Raw genomic sequence first — 19063 nt, forward strand, 5'->3', positions numbered from 1 at the left:
CAGATGACAAAACACTGGTTTCTTGTTGCATAGTGGGTGTAAATATCGTACGCTGCCAAAAAACACAGCTGTCCTGCCGAAAAAGACTCCTTCACTAGTAACTACAAATCTGAGATGTTTGTAAGGGTTTTTCTCCCACTGTTTGGAGAAAAGTGTCTGTGTGCATTAAAGAGGTGAACAAGGGTGAGGGGAATGTTACTGAGATTTTCCCATCTCCTACTCAAACACTTTTTGTTTGCCAGATACAATGCTATGAAATAGTTGTATTTTTTTTTTTTTTTCACTGTGTTTTCATCTTACTGTCTTTGCTGGTGTTAACACTTCCAGGGTTTTGGATCAGTAGACTCAACAGTCTGACCACAAGAACACAATTGTGACAGCTTATCGTGAGTCCAGTTCAAAAAATCTGGGCCACAGTGCTACTGTGCCAAGTGTTGCCCATGTTACAACTGCAATAGATGAAATATATGCTGTGCTTTGAGGAAATGAGACCTTCTGTTTCCATCTGGAGCAAAAGGATCCTCTGCTTTTCATCCAGAAGTACTATATATGGAAACAGCTAAAGTTATGAATTATCAGATTCTGTACAAAACTTCCTTATTAGAACAAACACCCTGAACAAATTCTAAAATTTCTTCACGGAAAGCAGCCTGTTTAAAAAGCAAAACAAACGAAAAAGAAACAAAACCAAGGGCTGTTGATATTCAGTCAGAGATGGAATTCTCCCATTTGACTCCTTTATTCAGTTACAGACTTGCTCTGCTCCTCTACAGCTTTTACTAAACACAGATTACAAACCTTTGCAAACAATACAAACCAGTTAGGTAATGCAATAAACAATCTGGTGTATTTAATTCAAACTAGGCCTGAGCTAAGCAGAAAAAAACAGATATGGTTGTGTACTGTTTCTAAGTATCACAGATTGCATATTTCATGGAGAAGGTTCCTTTGTTAAGGTTTATTTGCCCTGTTAAATTTTCTCTAGTTTATACAAAGATTATAGCAGATGGTTTCTTAAAGTAATAAGACTTCATACTCCAACCTGAGCCACAGGCCTTGTTATGAAATAAGTGTTGTAAATGGTGACAACATGCTTTCCTTCAGTTAATAGGCTATGACAGGACGCTTTTATCCTACTGTAAGTATATTTTCTAAGATACTGCATGTTACCATCTTTACCCATAATCAGATTCACCTCTTCACTGCACCCTTTCTTTCTCCTTTTATAGAAGGGATTTGGTTACTAGCAGGCAGAGGTTTTTGTAAAGGGAAGTGCAGAGACTTGCAAAACCCAGAACTTCCTTTGTGACTACCTAAGGACGCAGTTCTGGTTACAGTCAGACTCTTTTTTTTAGCCATATATGGCAATCCCATAAAAACCAGAAGACACATCAGGTAAGTAACCTCAAGGTTACAGCTGTCACAGCAGCCAATTAAATGCAGAGCTGAATAATACGTATATAAAAGGGCATCAGAGTGCAGGTTTGGACTATACCCTTTAAAGTCAAAGGAATTTTGTGCTGAGGCCACACTACAGGGTGATCAGTGGGCTCAGCCTACAACTAGTTTCATCAAATTACCAACATTTTTGCAGGATTTCTCTTTCTGTGACTGTAGATGGCTTGTAAAGATTCAAGTCTACAATCAAAACAGGAAACACAGAGCCTAACGGCATTAAGAAGAGGTACAATGACTTTGGTGTTCACTAGACCCTAAAATATGAACAAGGATCTTTTATAATTTAACTCTGATGTTTCCACGAGGTCAAGTTTGACCTCTTTTGCAAAGGTCAGAATTCTGGAATATAATGTAACTAAAATGCCACAAAATTTCTCTTTGCTCTAAGTGAAGATAGGGAAAAAAAAAATTTAAAGATAGCCTGAGTAAGACAGATGTGTTTGATATAAACACACAGCTGCTCAGCTCATAATTTATATTCTAGGTTGCTACCTTGCAATAATTTCCCTTAACTGAAACAGTGCATTATTAGAATTACCTAGAACTAAGGCCGTTTAGATTTTCTATAATCTTGGCAAACTAATAAATCAGAACCTAGTCTGTTTTATGCAAGTCAAAAGTATACAGTGCTTTAAATAAAATAGTTTGGGGTTTTGTGTTTTTTTTCCCTCTGCAAAGAAATACACATCTATCAGTAGCTCACAAAATTAGCCACAATTGTTTCCAGAACCCTCTTGTGCCTTCTTCCTCTTTTTTTTATATACAAGTCTAATCTGCAATGTCCTTAAAAGGCTTCTTAGTGTGTTCTCTCTTTCCTACTGGCAGAAACAAAGTGAGACACCAAACTAGTACAGCTAGAACATCTGAGCACAAGGAAGTGACCAGTCATTTATAGAGTGTTGTAAACTATTATCCTTACGGACCAGGTTTCTAGCTTGACTTTCTACACTCTCAGTGCAAAAAGGCTATGAAAGGGTGTTAGCCTGTGACCTGGAAATTCGCCCCCCCCGCCAGGCAGGAGCATAATCTATGTGATTTAGCATTAGCATCTTGTGGCTTTAAGAGTAAGTCTACCCTGCAGATTACAGCCCTGTGCTACAGGCAAGTGACAAAAGCCCATCTAGCAGCAGCAGGAAGCTGTGTTTAGATTGACAGGCAGGGGCAAATAAAGCCACAGTTTGCAGAGTCACCTCTGTTACAAATGCGCAAGACTTGAATTAAAGAGGGTGAAGCAGCACACACCTTTGCAAAAGTGGCTCCTTGGAGCTAAGGAAGGCCGCTACCCCTCAGTAGCTTTTGACTGGTTCTGAGCTCAATAGTTAAAAGGGAGGTCAGGAAGTCACCATATGTTTGTGAAGATGATACTGGGCAGCCAGTCTGCCAGTCAGTCTTAGCTGACTGGCCGGCAGTCTTAGCAAAAGGTCAGTTAGACCAGAAAAAACCCCCAAATAATCCAATTGCGTGTGAAACAATACATCCACAGAAATACTAGCCTTTAAAAATAAAGAAAACCTAACTTAAATTCAAAATCTTTGCTTTTCTTATTCAGCACGTTTCATATTTCTCCTCAGGCATCATATATTCATTAATACTGATATAAACCAAGTCATCACAGCAGACTTTTTCCAGCACCTGTTTACGTAGCCCAGGCCGGGAGCTTCACCAAGAACAGAGTTTTGTCCTCGTGGTCCATATTATGTTTGCAGAGTTAATGGGAAAGGAATGAAGCTAATTTTTCATAAGAGCTCTTACTTCTACACACATGCAGTCTATAAGCATGGGAATCAAAACGCACTTTGAACAGTGTTGGAGCACGCAGGGCAGGCCCCAGATCTGACTTTCTAAACATACGATGCCATCGTGTGGACAAAGAAGTCTCAAGCAGTTTCCAGCAGAGGTTTGCTGAATTTGTGTTCACACTACATGGACATCCCATTCATTTCCCCAGGCTTTACCCACCTTGTCCTGCTCCTGCTGATACAAACTGGTTAAATTCCGTGGCTCTAGTGATGCTCATAACGAATCTGAATCAGTATCTGTTTATTCAAATGTCACCATCTTGGAATTCTGGTCAATGTGTTTCTGACTCTGAGCTGGCAACAAGAAAAATATTCTACAGGTTTTTATGAAGTTTTGCATATCATGAAGATTTTAAAAAATAAAAAAAAGGATATTTTTGAACTTTATCAGGATTTTTCCTTGGTGCAAAAGAACAGGAGAAAAAAACGCGAGCTCTGCCATGGCTAGTACAGCTCATTTTCTTTCTTTTGCACGTATGAAAGAACATAAATGCTTTCTGTGGAAAACACACTGATCAGAGTATTACTGAAAGTTAAATATCAAAGCTGCTAACCTGGTCCATGGTATCTGGTTGCAGGAACGCAAACATCAGCTTTTTGGGAATCTGCATATCTTCCCCCGGCTTTCTAGCCTTCACACCAAGCTGCGCCTGCAAACAAACAAACTGGAGTCAGACGAACCACAGAAAAACAAAGTCTCACTGCTACGAAGGCAAAGGCCTTGATGTGTTACAGAAATCAAACCCAGTAGCTGGAAGTACAAGGGGAGTGCTGCTGCAGTAACACAACTGAGATGGAAAGTTGTCGACCTGAAAATGTGAGTTCTGGGACCAGTTTTGTAACCACTGAAGCTATAATTTTTCTCCTAAGTATCTACATCTCTGACTGAAGGCACGGCCGGTCCCTCAGCACTGTCCCGTAACCCTGCGTTTGTCCCTCAACATTTTTACTTGTCTGCCTGCAGACTGGGGTGATTTTGCCAGCCACAAGACAGAAGTTTAACCAATTCATTGAGAAGCTTAACCTATTCATTGAGAATTTTAACGAATTCATTGAGAAGCTTAACCCGTTCATTGACAAGTTTAACCTATTCATTGAGGAGCTTAACCTATTCATTGAGAAGTTTAACCTATTCATTGACAAGTTTAACCTATTCATTGACAAGTTTAACCTATTCATTGACAAGTTTTTCTGTTTCCTCTCCACTCACTCCCTGTTCCCATGGAAATTCACCAGAGCCCGACTTGAAATTGACATGTATGTGCGTGTATTCATTACACACAGGCACACACATTTTTCCTTTCTAAAAGTCAAGAGCTGTTTCCAGCACAAACCAGAGCCAGCAATGCCTTCACCCACAGACCCTTCTGGGACCTGTCTGGCACTTTTTAAAACCACTTCAGCACCGGGCACTTCAGCTCTGACAAAGGCCACTGAGGGTGGTCAGTCTGTCCCAGCTACAACTCTGAATTTGCACCACCTTTTTGAACCACGTTTTAGGGCCATGTGGTCTCAGAGAGAAAGGTTCCCTCAGGGAGAAGGGTCATAGAATGACAGAATCATTTCGGCTGGAAGGGACCCTTAAGATTTAGTCCAACTGTAACCTAACTCTAGCACTAAACCATGTCCCTAAGAACCTAATTTATTCATCTTTTAAACCCTTCCAGGGATGGTGACTCTGCCACTGCCCTGGGCAGCCTGTTCCACTGCTTCACAACCTTTTCGGTGAGGAATTGTTTCTCCATTTCCAATCTAAACATCCCCTGGTGAAACTTGAGGCCATTTCCTCTCATCCTATCATTTGTTACTCAATAAAAAGACTCTGACCTCTCCTCACTACAACCTCCTTTCAGGCAGTTCAGAGATCAGAAGGTCTCCCCTCAGCTCCTGTTCTCCAGCTGAACCCCCCAGGTCCTTCAGCCGCTCCCATCACACTTATACTCCAGCCCCTCACCAGCTCCGTTCCCTTCTCTCAACTTGCTCCAGCGCCTCAAGGGCTTTCTTGGCGTGAGGGGCCCAACACTGAACACAGTCTTTGAGGTGCGGCCCCACCAGCGCCGAGCACAAGGGGACGATCAATTCCCTGCTCCTCAGGGAAGAGGTATCTTGGCCTCGCCTGGCTCAGGAGCTCGCAGGCCGCCGCCTCCTCCCCTCCCCCCACACCCGCCTCTCCCCTTCCCGCCGCTCCCTCCCCAACCACCGCCCCAGGGGCGGGCACCGCTCGGCGCCATCCCCGCCGCGCCCCGCCCCCGCCGGCCGGCCCTGCAGCGCCGGGCCCGGGTGTTACAAATCCAAGTGCCGATCCAGGGGGCGAGAGGGGTCTTGCCGGTAAGCACCGGAGCCTCCGGCCTCACGCTCTGCTGTGTCGTCGCGATGGGGAGGGACATGCCAGGGCTGCTGCCAAGGGGATGGGGAGGGAGGGGACTGAGCATACTGGGAAATAAACCGGGCAAATGGCAAACGGCGGCCCTGGACCGAGCTCGCCTGCCCTAGCCTGTGCTTGTGTTTCCGCGGGCTGAGAGCGGCCAAGAAACCCCTTTCCTCAAGCGTTTCGCCGCTAAAATTAATAATGTCTCCACGGTTTGTCTTCCAGGTTACAGCCGTTTCTGTTAACCCTTTGGTGTTTACCCCACGATCCACATCTTCCTTGTAGGAAACAATTACCTTGCCAGTATAATAGGCCCAGGCAGGATCACCCAGCAAAGCATATTTTATTAACCATTTTGCAAGACCGGGTGTTCTACCTAAAGGCAGGCACACGGAGTAGGGCAAAAAGCCCATGCTTATGTCCTTGAAATCCCGACCACAAATTCTCCACCTGTTCCCCATCTGTTGGTACTTCAGGGTTTACAGACTACCCAGCCATGCCTCAGTTTACCTATCTCATTCATCTAGCAACCCCCTCCCCTTGTTGATTTATTTAAAATATGGATTCCTGGCTCTTTGGTTACCCTTCCCCCTAGCTGAACTTTTAAAATACAGTAATCAGTTTGCAATCTGGGATTAGTTTGAAGAGACTTTGTTTTACATTAAGGATTCATAGTCTGATGTCTCTCAGTCCTTCTCCCCGACTGGGGTCAGGTACCAGATCAGTTGTAAAAACAACATTCCTTCGTTAAACGTTCCTTACACCTTCGGTGTTTACCCCATGATCCACATCTTCCTCATAGGCAAACAAGATTTTGGGGCCTGAACTGTTCAGTGAAGGTAAAGAAGCCCCAACTCAGCCTCTTATGCACAGTTATTTATCAAACTGAACGCCAGTTAATGACGGAAAGGTTGAATTACGTTAAACAAAGAGCCCTTCTGAAGCTGCTGGAGGGCCGTGTGACAGGCTTGGCTGCAGATGGAGATTTCTGTGCAACTGGGAATCCCAAACCAGAAGCCAGGTGCCTGAAAGGATGTGGAGTATGTGGAAAGAAAGCCACAAAAGTGTGTTTCGTTCTGCTTTTATTCTTTATATTGTCATCGTGTGGCTACCCCAGATAGATCACAGAATCACAGAATCACAGAATCGACTGGGTTGGAAGAGACCTCAGAGATCATCGAGTCCAACCCTTGGTCCAACTCTAGTCCGTTTACTAGATCATGGCACTAAGTGCCATGTCCAATCTCAGTTTAAAAACCTCTAGGGACGGCGAGTCCACTACCTCCCTGGGCAGGCCATTCCAATGCCTGATCACTCTCTCTGTAAAGAATTTCTTTCTAATATCCAGCCTAAATTTCCTCTGGTAGAGTTTAAGCCCATGCCCCCTTGTCCTATTGCTAACTGCCTGGGAGAAGAGACCAATCCCCACCTGGCTATAACTTCCCTTCAGGTAGTTATAGAGAGTGATGAGGTCACCTCTAAGCCTCCTCTTCTCTAGACTAAACAACCCCAGCTCCCTCAGCCTCTCCTCATAGGTCTTATGTTCAAGTCAAGATAGGAAGGTTATTTACAGGGTTGACTGTCACTGTGGTCATGGTGAAAATTTGGGATTTCAGGCCCCACTGTGGCACTGTTGGGTCCATGCTGTGCTGCTCTAGGGAGAAACCAGAGCCCGTGGCCCAGACAACACTAAAAAATTATCTTCACAATGCAGGTGAATGCTGAGACAGTGAGAAAAATGATAGTTGTGCCATTAAATGTGTAAAACAAACAAAAAAACAATCAAACAAAACCCCAAAGTACTCCCCCACCAACCTTAATTCTGCGGATACCAGCTCTCAACAATTTATTGACTTCATGTGAAGTCCTGTGTTTTTGAGATATCTTGGTTCATCCTCCTAAATGTTTTTGTCACTGTGTTTCTTGGCAGCTTTTTGAATGATTTTTTGTACTGTGTCCTTATAAAAAAACATTCTCATGTCAGAGACTCTACAGTGATGGTGTTTTAATGCCACATTATTGGCAGACTGACCTTCAGTCCATTAATGCATCAGAAGGATGTAGCATAATATGTCATAAATAATCCATAATCAGCTATTCCCTTCATGTTACTGATGTATTCTGGCTGACAGACTCATGCTAACTTTGTACAAGCTAATTTAATCATTCAATCATATTGGTTTTTCCATTTTATAAGACTTGTATGAGGTTTGAATTGGTAGACAGGGTGGTTTTGGCAAAGAGCTGGCGGACTGTCATTTTTTAAAGTATAGTTACTGTTCACGGATGTTCTTCAAGTTCAGTAAGTCTCAGTGAATACAGAGACTAAACAGTAGTTTTAATAGTTTCCTTGAAGGCTGGTAATTTGCTGTTCTTGTAAAACTTCCACTGGTATGTTAGTTTGTTTGATATATTTTTCATGGCCATTGTGATGCCTTTTTTGTGTTTACTGTTTTGTTGTTGTTGTTATTTTTTAAATTCCTTTTCCTTTGCTTCAGGTTGAAAAGATGGGGAATGCAGAAAGCAATGCTTATCAGAATCACCTTTCCCGATTTCTTCCTGAGGAGCAGTCTGACATTGATGGATTATTTGATACCTTATCAGGGTTGAGTGGCTCAGCTGGAGCAAAAAATGGCAAAGCTACAAAGAAAACTGTCACTCTGGCAGCACTACAGGCAAGACAATTTATTATTCCTGATATATCTGGGATGTGGTGCACTAAACGTAATTCCAGAAAGAATCTAAAGACATGGCAATGGTTACTTTTAAAGGATTTAATACCTAACATTTTGGGGCAGGATGGATATTTAACTTTTTCTTACAGCTTAACATGCATAGTGACTTTCAGTATGGTGTTTATCTCCTAAATTGCACTGTTGGGTCAATTTACAGCTTTTCTGATTCTGAACTAAGTTGGGACGGGTGAAAATATTTTTACAGACACCTGAGAAATGGGAAGAATATTCTTCTCCCTGGAGTCTATAGTGTGTGATTGTATAGAGATTTTCTTGAGAAGCTGTCATAAAGTCAATTTGTATTTCGTTGTATCTCTCCCTCAATTGCATCACTGCCTCTAATCTTTTCACTTGCATTAAAAAGAGAGAACTCAAATTGCTTGATTAAGCTGTAGTTCCATGTTTTAGGCGATTAACATACATTATGCTTTCTGATTAACTTTGCATTCATTTTCTAATCAAGAAAGAAGAGGAAAGTTATTTGTTGCAATGCTTGATAACTTCAGTTAGGCAGGAACCAAGTGGCCAAATTAATGTAGTATTAAAAGTTCATTTTTATATATGTTACACAGTTAATGGAATCAAATTAAAACCCAAGGAAAGCAGCAGGTTATTTTAAGGTATTTAGCAATGCATCTGCATGCGGACCAGCTTTAGCCTTTCTATAGCTGGGCTGTTTATGAGCTATCACCAGTTTGGAAACAGTGCAGCTGCTGCTCAGCTTTTCAGACGTAATACATCCAAGAACCTGGTCCTTGCTGTCTGTTAGTTGACTGGGACGTGGAAGAAGTTCTCTGTCTTCACTCCTAGATCAATGCAACGTTTGAACGTTTGTCTTTTCCCTTGCTGCCTTTTTGTTTGCTAATTTAAATTAAAATCTTTCGAAAGGCTGCCTGTAGTGCAGGGACTGTTGCCTTGTAGGTGTCTATGCTCATGCCTGAGCTGGGTTGATATGTGGCAGATTTGATCTAGCAACAGTCTGGTGCTGTTGACAAAGCCCCAAACGTAACCTCATGTACTCTGCTTAGGCTCAGCGCTTTACTAGAAGGAAACCACGCGGCTTCTAGACCAGAACAGGCTGCCCTGCGTAGCTTGGAAAGCAGGTAGAGCAAGTATCTCTAGATACTTTCTTGGAGCCGTTTAAGACAAGGATTGTAAACTGTCTGAGGTGTGAGTCTGTTAGACATTTATTAAAGATTCCTTTTTTACAGTCCTTTTTCGCACCCTGTGTCTGTTGATTGGAATAGTTGTAACAAGACAGTGCAGTGAAGTTAGTGGTTGGTAGGGAATAGGTGGGTAATACTGCAGTGGGAAGTAAAAAGCCCTCAAGAATAGTGTTTTTAGTTGTTCCGTGCTGCTTGTCTCACTTCAGGTTCATGTAGCACTTTGAGAAAGCCTCTAAAAGACAGCTGAACCACCCCTCCCTCAAAATGAAGCACTCTGATGTGCAAGACTGTGGCTGCTAATTCTGCTTCTACTGAAATCAATGGGAGTTTTACCACTGACGTAAACAAAAGCAGGAGAGAGCTTGGCATATTGGATCTCACCCTATATGCACCGCAACAGCCATTAACATTGAATAGGAACGGCCCCGGTGGCCCAACAGGAACCATGTTGAGCCAGCAATAGATCGGTAGTAGCAGCTCCACTGAGTAGAGCTGGAGTGCTTGCACACAGGTGGAGCTCTGTTGATTTTGGCATAGTCCCCACTGGGTTACACCCTTCGATATCAGAGTCAAGTCTGGTTTTATGGACAGTGCTTGGTGCCGTGAAGATACTGTGTAATCATCTCTTAGTGTGTGGATGTATTTTAAATGATTTCTTTTTAAACCATATAATTATCTTGAACACTGTGAAAGTTTCTTGAATCCAGAGTCAGATCTTTCCCACAGCATTGTGATGTATGATGCTGTATAATATATCAGTCCAATTTCAATTCAAAGGGCCAGTCGTGCAGTTTGGATGAACAAGTTTTGATTTTGACTGTCGAAATATCAGGGATGCCTTATAAAAATCAGGTGATCTCATTTTTGTTCTGTGCTTGAATTAGATGTTGCTATGCAGAGGGAAACTTCTGAGAATTGTTTCTACATGTGCATATAGGGTTAAACACACTGCCTGCATTGTCTTGAGGCCAAAGCTGACATATAAAAAAAAACCTTTAATTTCTCTTTGCTTTTAAACATCTGTGAGCTCCACTATCAAAAGCACAGTTAAAGCACAATTTTAAATGTTGAATTGGCAGAGTTGTAAACCTTTACAACGGAGTTATCATATGGAAATCCTTTGCTAATATTCTGTTAACACTTTACATTTTTTTAAAAGTCCATGGCATTTATAGAAAAACAGTATCAACTTAAATCGCTAAATAGTGATTGGGAAGGAGATTCTATAAAAATAGGTTTTTCTTTTCTCTTGGGAAAACAGTCCTTTGATATAAGTTTCTTGCTGATATTAGATACTTGCTATTGAAATCCTTCATTCACAGCAGTATATCTCAGCACAGATTAGCTGGAATATATTAGTTATTCTTCATTTGTAAAATGTGTTCTTTGCCATTTTTCTCGTTGCAGGCCTATCTGCGGGAGCCAATACCAGAGCAAATGACTGTTCGGTTATACAGTGGAATGAAAAGTATTGACCTGACTGGGAAATCATCCGGGCTGAGTGAATGCATTGCTAAGGAGCAGTTTGTAATTTTTATGTCAAACCTCTTAAAAGGGAATGCAGATGAAAAGATTACCATAATAATGAGAATGATCTCCAAGACACAAGGGCCTGTAAAGGGGAAACAAATCCAAGAGGTAAACAGGCAGTTAAAAGTGTGTTGGGAGGACAGTGAGAGAACAGAGCTGGGTAATTTTTAGAGTGCAAGATTCAGCACAGGGATTCCTGAATTTTGTATTTTTAAAATCTCTTTTACCACTAAATTCTGATCTGGGACAAATAGTGTAGGCAAACCAGGCTATATTTCAGCTGCGGGCTTTTCCCTGCTGACTCACCCGCTTTGAGAATCAGGATCTGGATTTTGTGGAGGGCACTGACTGGTTTTTGTCTGGTGGTTCACAGGGTCACTGAAGGGTGCAGAGCCTGGTTATATTTAAGAGTCAGCAATGGCTTTGGTGTGGCTGGTGCTTCTGGGAAGCGAGCAAGATGCTTTCTAGAGCTTTAGCTGGAACAGAGATGTGTGAATCAAATATGTAGCTTGCAAGGTGGAAGAGTAGGTTCTCACAAAACAGTAATTTCCTGGCAGCTCCCGCCACTGCAAAATTTGGATCTCCCCTCCCTCTTTGATGCCACACTTTATGGAGATGCTTTCTGAAGTAACATGTGCAAAATATCTTGAAAAAGGATACCTTTCAAGACTTGTGATACTGAAAGAGCGTTTCTGTTACTTCTGACTCATCATGAGAAAATATGCTTCTGCCATTGGAATTAGTACAGCATCAGTACTACTCAACTTTATTTTCAGAAAATCCTTTGAAGCTCTTAGCAATTTTATTTAAGAAATGCCAAAATGATGTTTTAACCTTTTCAGTTCACAGAGGATCTGATCATGTCTGTCGTCCATGTACTGAACTACAGGAAGGAGCTGAAAGGTTGGAATTTGGAGAACACCAGGGATTCTGCAAGTGGCGTAAAGGCTCTGGCTTCTCAGCTGCTTTCAGAACTGAAGCTTGCAGGTAAGCAGCACTGATGTCGTGTATCCCAGAACAGCAGAGAGCTCATGATCTCACAAGAATTTTGCTCTTCAGGTCACATCTTTGAAATTAGATGGTGAGACCAGTATTTCAAACCTAGTGCTTTGCAAATGACTGGGGAATTCTATTTATTTTACCTTACCAAATTTCTCCTCTAAATTCAGGAGAGCTTTGGTTTGAAGTTGCAGTTTAAGCTGACATGCAAAACTATTTTTCATAGAACACGCCTATTTTACAAATACCTGGTTTGCAAATGACAGGCATTTAGATGCATGTGCATGTATTTATGACTGCATATCCTTTTACAAAGCGTTGGTTTATCTTTGCACTGTTGTAATAATAGATGTTACTGTCCTGGAAAGAACATGTTGTAAGTTATAACTAGGAGTTCATGTTCCTTAATTGTGACAGCCCAAACCATTCTATGATTCTAAGATCTGCTTAATACGGCTGACACTTTACTGTCACTGGCTCCTTTCATACGCGGTTTCACATCCATTGAAACAACGGAATATTGTGTTTACACCTAAAAGTCAACTGATTATTTTCCAGACTGGGAAAATTAATTACTGTTCCTGTGTATCTTATTATTTAGATGGGACAAAACCTGCGGGTCCTCAGCTGATGGAGACACATTTTGATCAAAATGCCATTGAGGATTGGGTGTACCGAGTTCCACAGATCTCAGTTTTCCTCAGCGTTGTTATCAGGCAAGGCTTCCATGTTCTGCATTCTCTCCCAGATCAAACCAAAGACATTCTCAACCTGCTTCCAGTCTGCAAAGGCATCAAGAGAAGAGGACTTGTCAGTCTGTTTGACATCCCATCCATCATATACATCAACTCCCATCTGCCTGCAGAGCTACAGCACAAGTGGCAGCTTTTATTTTCTTCAAAGCTCCATGGAGAAAGCTTTTCACAGTTATGTGCGCATATAGTGAACAAAGGTCCTTGCATAGTGATCTTAAAAGACGTGGATGGTTATATCTTTGGTGGGTTTGCATCTCACTCCTGGGAGGTGAAGCCACAGTTTCAAGGTAAAACTCACTTCTCTTTTTCTAGTATCTCATGGATCTGATAAACATTATTTATTCTGTCCACTTAATGGATACTGTCATTTTATGTTCATGACACACAGTATTTCTTATACTTCCAAGTGTATTTTCCTGTTGCAAAAATAACACTAATTTTTGAAAAATAGACATGCCAAGTTATTTCTGCTTTGTAACCAGTGGGGCATATTACTGATTAAGGTTTATACTTTGTTTGTTATTGGATAAGACTTTTAAAATTGCTGGACTTACTTATCATGGAACAAGTTTTCAGTGAAATCTTATAAACCCCTGTAGCTGCATAGGTTGAAAATTAAATGAAAATGAAGGAAATGCAGCATAGATGATGAATTAGAGTTTAAATTGATGTCCAGCAGATGGCAATCTTCCATCTCAGAACAGCTGAGCCAAGCACCAGGTTAAGCCTCTTGCCATTTTTACACTGGCTTTGTTTCCCTTTTAAAATCCAGCAGTATCTTTGGACAAGATAAATTTTTTGTTGCCTTGAAGCATCTGGGGAGAAGAGGTGTTTTTTTTTGTAACTCTTCAGAAAGAACTTTTGTGATGGCTTTCTGAAAAAAAAATATGGACTCTGGATGATCTGTGCTCCTGGGAATCCTCACTTTTACTACAGTAAAAATTCAGTTCCTATACTTAATTAGTACCTGATATTAGCACTCAAGTTAGTTAATATAATATTAGGTTATACTGATTACACAACACTTGCCTTGTATTTTCCCCTGCTAGAATAACACATGTAGTGTACTGGCCAATCACACCATGGGTCTCTCTAAATACCAAACTTGGCATAATGAAAATTGTGCTCTAAATAATCTAAACTGATCCATATGCCAATATAGTCAGAACTAAGGGTGTCAGTTTGTACGGGTGTAGCAGTTGGCTGGTTTTAGATGATACAACACAAGTCTGTGATGGGTGAACCCTTACACAGTATTATAATGTACTAGTCATGCCTATGACTCTGCCCCTGGTCACAGCCATAGAATCACATTGATTTCTGTGACCTTGCACAGAGTTAACTGAGAATAAACAATAGGTCTAGATCGTGATGAGAGATAGGTATTGGCTTTCTGAGATTGCAGCTGCTGTCTTTGATTTATCCGGCTGCACTTCTTCAATATTTTTTTCCTATCCTATTTGTAGGCAAGTTATTGCTTGGCTGGTTGTCTGACCTCAGATACTTTTCTGTTTACAGGTGACAACAGGTGCTTTCTGTTTTCCATTTTCCCCTCTGTTGCTGTATACACATACACAGGGTATAATGACCACTACATGTATTTGAACCATCACCAACAAACAATGCCAAATGGACTTGTAAGTATTAAGAAATGGCAATATGGAAATGGAATTCATGGCTGGTGTTTGGAAGTGTTTTGTTTTATTTGCTTCAATTACTGTGAGCAGATTTATTCCACTTATTATTCTCTGAGGAAGTTTTTATCTGTTCTCTGCGCTATTTGTGCCACACTTTTAGTAGGAGGATTTTTTTTCTGTTTTTTGCGTTAAAGCATCAGTGTAAAGTGTGAACTACGGGTAATCACGGATAAGCACTTACAACCCTGATTAGACTCTATACTTTTCTTTACAGTTGATATGTATAGTGAAGTACTGAATCAACTAACATTGAGTTTATTTGTGTCTGACCCTAGCAGGTGGGTTTTATGTAGATTAGATTTACGGAGGTTCAGGGGAGAAAAGTTTTTGCCAAGTCTGGTTATCACAGATGCCCTTGTGGCCGTTGTCTCTATTGTCTGAAAAACTGACTGCAGGTATCCACATCACTGAAGCAGCACAAGCTGGTTGATCTGTGTAATTAAAGATCCTTCCACTGGCTATTCTCACTGCTACACTAACTGCTTTTTAAATTATGGAAGGCTGAGAAAGCCCGACAGAATTAAAGAATTGCATGTACGTGGCTGCTGCTGTGTAATGACAATGGCCAAAGCTCCTTTTATTCAAGCCCACAAATGAGCTCTCCAGATGCAGAGGTGTTTCCACAGAGCTACAACACGTTGCCTGTTTTGTAAAGTGCTGTACAGTTTTGTGGCATTATATGCCCATAACTTTGAGAATTGCAGCAGTCTGGAGTAAATTTGCTCTAAAGAAAGCAAATAGCATTATATTATTTCTTTCTGTAGGTACTTTTAAATGGAAAAGAGGCAGCTAAACTGAGCACTTTCACCCTGTTTAAAATGGAATGATTAGTCAATAAACAAAAGCCAGTGAGCTAAATTTCTGTCTGAATTACTTGCAGATACTGGTATTCTGTAAAGCACAGAGGGAAGGCAGTATCACTCAGGTAAATTCTTGTCTTCAGGAATCCTGGATTTTGGTACGGAAGCCCAGGTTCACTCAGCAGACCCCTTTCCAGCTACCCATAGAAGTGTGGCATGGATATTGAAAATAGTGATTTATACTCTAGGTTTCAGAACTTGCTCAGTCTGGTTTGTGTGTGCTGCAAGTGTTTAGTGTGTGGCTTTTGTTCTCAGGGGATGGGGGGACAACACGGTTACTTCGGACTCTGGATAGACAGTGACTACGGGAAGGGACACAGCAAAGCCAAACCTCGATGTACCACCTACAACAGCCCCCAGCTGGCAGCCAAAGAGGATTTTACACTGGATGCCATGGAAGTTTGGGCAGTGGGAGACGTCCCTGAAAGTGCAGGGGTAGGTGAACAAACCTGAAACCTGTGAAATTGTGTCCTGATTGGAACGGGAAATGCAAACGCAAAACTTGCAGTGGCAGCTTTCTGATTAAATGTTATCTCTCCATTGGAATGAATGTTTTCTTTAACTGGCCCTGTGATGCCATATATTTTGTAGCAAGTAAATGGCAAAACTGGTGGAATTATTGAGGCTGTCAAAAAGAAATAACATCAGGAACTGTGAAATGGTACAGTCATAAGAGCCGTACTTTGTTCTGAATTTCAAAAGGCTTTTCTGATATTGAGGAATGGTCTCCACAAGGAACCTCCTTGGAGGGGTTCATTAAAACCCAGTATTTGTAAAACAGAATGCAAGCACTGGAAGCTCAAAAGTAAATACGTAGTTCTCTGTAGTTCAGGAAAGTATTTATCAGTAACTTTGAATTTACTATAGTTTTACAGTAAATTTATGTCAATAGATCTATGCTAGTCTTTGTGCACCTGGTTTATTTCTGGGAATAAGTAGGAGACCTCTTTCCAGTGTCCTTTGTCCCTGTAATTTATTATCTTATTAAACTATCTGGCCTGCCTGTTTTAGTGGTGGTTTGTGGGTTGGCTTGTTTGTTTTTAATTTATTTCTTTTCATACTAAATTCATGTGCTCTGTCTATTCAGAGGACACATAGCTCCAAATAGAAACAGAACAAATTGTTTACAAACAATGTTGAATTGTACTCAAATCGCTTCTTTATAAAAAAATTCACATCTGCACTTGAAGCTGAGGTCAAGTTAACCAGGATGTTCTGACTGGTTTGTAACCTGAATGTGCTTGAAATAGTTCACTGTCATCTTAGGAAAATTTTGTGACTATTTTGGGTAGCTGCAATGAAAGTTGTTTGATGTATCGCAGTGAATCTTAAATGCTTTACTTGGAAAGTGCATATGTGTCATTGTGACGACCTTGCAAACCAGGTTACTTGTGGACTTTTGAATCTGTCTCTGTCTTTTAGCCTGATATTGATTCATTCATAATGACATTTTAAATTGACTATACTTTCTTCTGTTTTGAAGACAAAAGGTAAGAAGACTATCCTGGATGCAGATCCTGAGGCTCAGGCCTTATTAGAAATGACTGGAAGAAGTCGTCACAGCGAAGGTCTGCGAGAACCTATTGGAGAGGATGATGATGATGACAACTGAAAGAAAACTGAAAGAATCACAGTAACATGAAAACCTTTTTTTTTTTTTTCAATCCTGGGTGTTAATGTTCCTTGGACAGGATATTTTTCCCTCATTTTTTAATCCTTACATTTACCCATTTATCTTGGATGAAGCTCAAGCCTTGTACTTATGTAATATTTAGGTACAATACAATATCCTGCCTGGAAGGTTTCGTTTGGGGAGAACTGAAAAATTAACTTAGTACCTAATCATTAGACATCTCTAAGTTCTAGCTGAATATGAATTTGCTAGCATTCCTGATAGATCTGCATACAGAATTAAAACCAGATGATGTAGCTTTTGACAGTACGGCTTACTGACTTGGAGAATTTATATGTATTTATCTAAAGCCTGTTCAAGAAACTGATTAAGGTTCTTATACCTCAACTGTACATATTTATTTGCATGCAATGAAATTAGTCAGTGAAGCTTGCAAATTGTAATGTTTTACATTGCTAAACATAGAATACTCCATGTGTTTCCGTATGAAGGATGCTATTAATTTGCATTGCTCCAGTTGAAGCATTAAATGTCTTGTTTTCTAAGTCAGATTTTCAGCATGTTACTCTATATGGACTGTGAAATGTACGAAACACTAAGTAGACAGTTTTATAGTGTCACACTACACCTTAGTGCATTTCATTTAAAATATTCCTGCAGAAATTTGCCTATTGCTTAGAAGAACAGAGCCACTGGGAGTCATTCAGATGTATTTATCCTAAGAATAGGCCATAACCTCCAGCAGAAGTTCTTTAGGGAATGTAACTTCTTCAGTAGTCTCACTAGAGACTGGAGTAAAAGATCAAGCTGTAAAAAAGGGTTAAGTAAGAAGCATCCACAGTTAATTTGGAACAGTATCTGCAGGCATCTTGTAAAAAAAAAGATCATTGTGTTATGTCTGTAACATGTTTAAAGAAGGCTGCTGTACATTTTATTTCCACACAATCATTACTGTATTATGGAAAAAAATGCCCTCGATGTGAAATGTATCTGTTGGATTTGGGGTTTGCTCTGGTTTGTTGGGTTCACCAGTCAGCACCAGTTTTGTCAGGGCTCTTGTACTCAGGGCTTTTTCTACTTTTTCTAATTACTCTCAGTAATTATTTGGTGTTGCTAATTCTATGTGTAAAAAAATAACACTAATTTCTACCAAGGACTGTCATTTCTAGCTCAGCAATTTTTGGTTATTAGTCTGTATGATTGTCAGTCTTTCTCCTCCTAAGGAGCAGGACTGTGTCAAGTCCCCTTTGTCCTGACATCAGTTCGTCTTCTGTGCAGCTTAGAGCAAAAAATATGCTGTTACAGTCCATAAAATTACTGTGATTACTCATCATGTAGCCTCCCTTCAAATTATTTCTTTTTTTTTCCTCTACATGATGTTTTTCAAAGAGAACTGAATTTGAATATTCTGAATAATCTGCACTTGTGCCTTAATGTAGATCCCATTTAAAAAAAATTTATTAAAGAATATGAATTTAGCCTTGAAAGGAGAGCATGAAGAAATCAATCCAGCCTGACATCCTAGAACTCAACTGTAAATTTTATATGCTGCCTCTACTAATTATTGGGGCATATATGCTGTTTGTTCCAGTACAAAGTATGCTGTGAAAGGCCTGAGCTAATGTCTTTGTATTTACTTAAATAAACCAAATAGTCTCCCAAGTTTGTAACATGCAGAAAAAAATGCAAGCATTAAAACAATTACACTGATACTTTTGTATAATTTTCTTCTCTGTGTATTGTAATAAGTATTTTAAATGGTTCAAATTAGGGAGTGCTATATAGGCAGCAAGTACCTGATGCTCTGTAAGTGGGTGATGCTTTTGTTTTAACATTCTCAAACTCCCACCATAAGTCTCAGGGATTTTCTTCACTTAGGCACTAAGAATACTAAATATTTGAAGTGGAAGACATACAGACATGAGACAGTTGAATTTCTGCAGTTACACGTTAAATAAGCAACTAGAATTTATTTTCCTTCTATTACAAGGCAGGGACTTTTCTTTGAGGGCTGAAACATTTTGCACGGATTTTTAAAAATCAGGGTGAGCAGCCACCTTTGC

The 19063-nt window shown here is 40.5% G+C and overlaps 1 protein-coding gene across 1 annotated transcript; it reads left to right on the forward strand.

The window, feature by feature from the left end:
• The first annotated feature begins 5460 nt into the window (after positions 1 to 5460).
• On the forward strand, positions 5461 to 18710 carry MEAK7 (MTOR associated protein, eak-7 homolog). The gene is made up of 8 exons (XM_005504742.4): positions 5461 to 5585; positions 8124 to 8300; positions 10934 to 11164; positions 11899 to 12043; positions 12657 to 13097; positions 14329 to 14447; positions 15623 to 15802; positions 16851 to 18710. The coding sequence occupies exons 2-8, from the start codon at positions 8133 to 8135 to the stop codon at positions 16977 to 16979; spliced, it is 1413 nt and encodes a 470-aa protein (XP_005504799.2). The 5' UTR covers positions 5461 to 5585; positions 8124 to 8132; the 3' UTR covers positions 16980 to 18710.
• The last annotated feature ends 353 nt before the right edge of the window (positions 18711 to 19063 follow it).

Source organism: Columba livia, chromosome 13 (genome assembly GCF_036013475.1).
Source record: "Columba livia isolate bColLiv1 breed racing homer chromosome 13, bColLiv1.pat.W.v2, whole genome shotgun sequence".
In the NCBI taxonomy this organism is placed as follows: Eukaryota; Metazoa; Chordata; class Aves; order Columbiformes; family Columbidae; genus Columba; species Columba livia.

Coding starts and splice junctions, on each gene's coding strand:
- MEAK7 (XM_005504742.4), top strand. CDS start 8,133: ATGGGGAATGCAGAAAGCAATGCTTATCAGAATCACCTTTCCCGATTT. Junction 14,448..15,622: donor AAACAATGCCAAATGGACTT/GTAAGTATTAAG, acceptor TTTTGTTCTCAG/GGGATGGGGGGACAACACGG. Junction 15,803..16,850: donor ACGTCCCTGAAAGTGCAGGG/GTAGGTGAACAA, acceptor TCTGTTTTGAAG/ACAAAAGGTAAGAAGACTAT.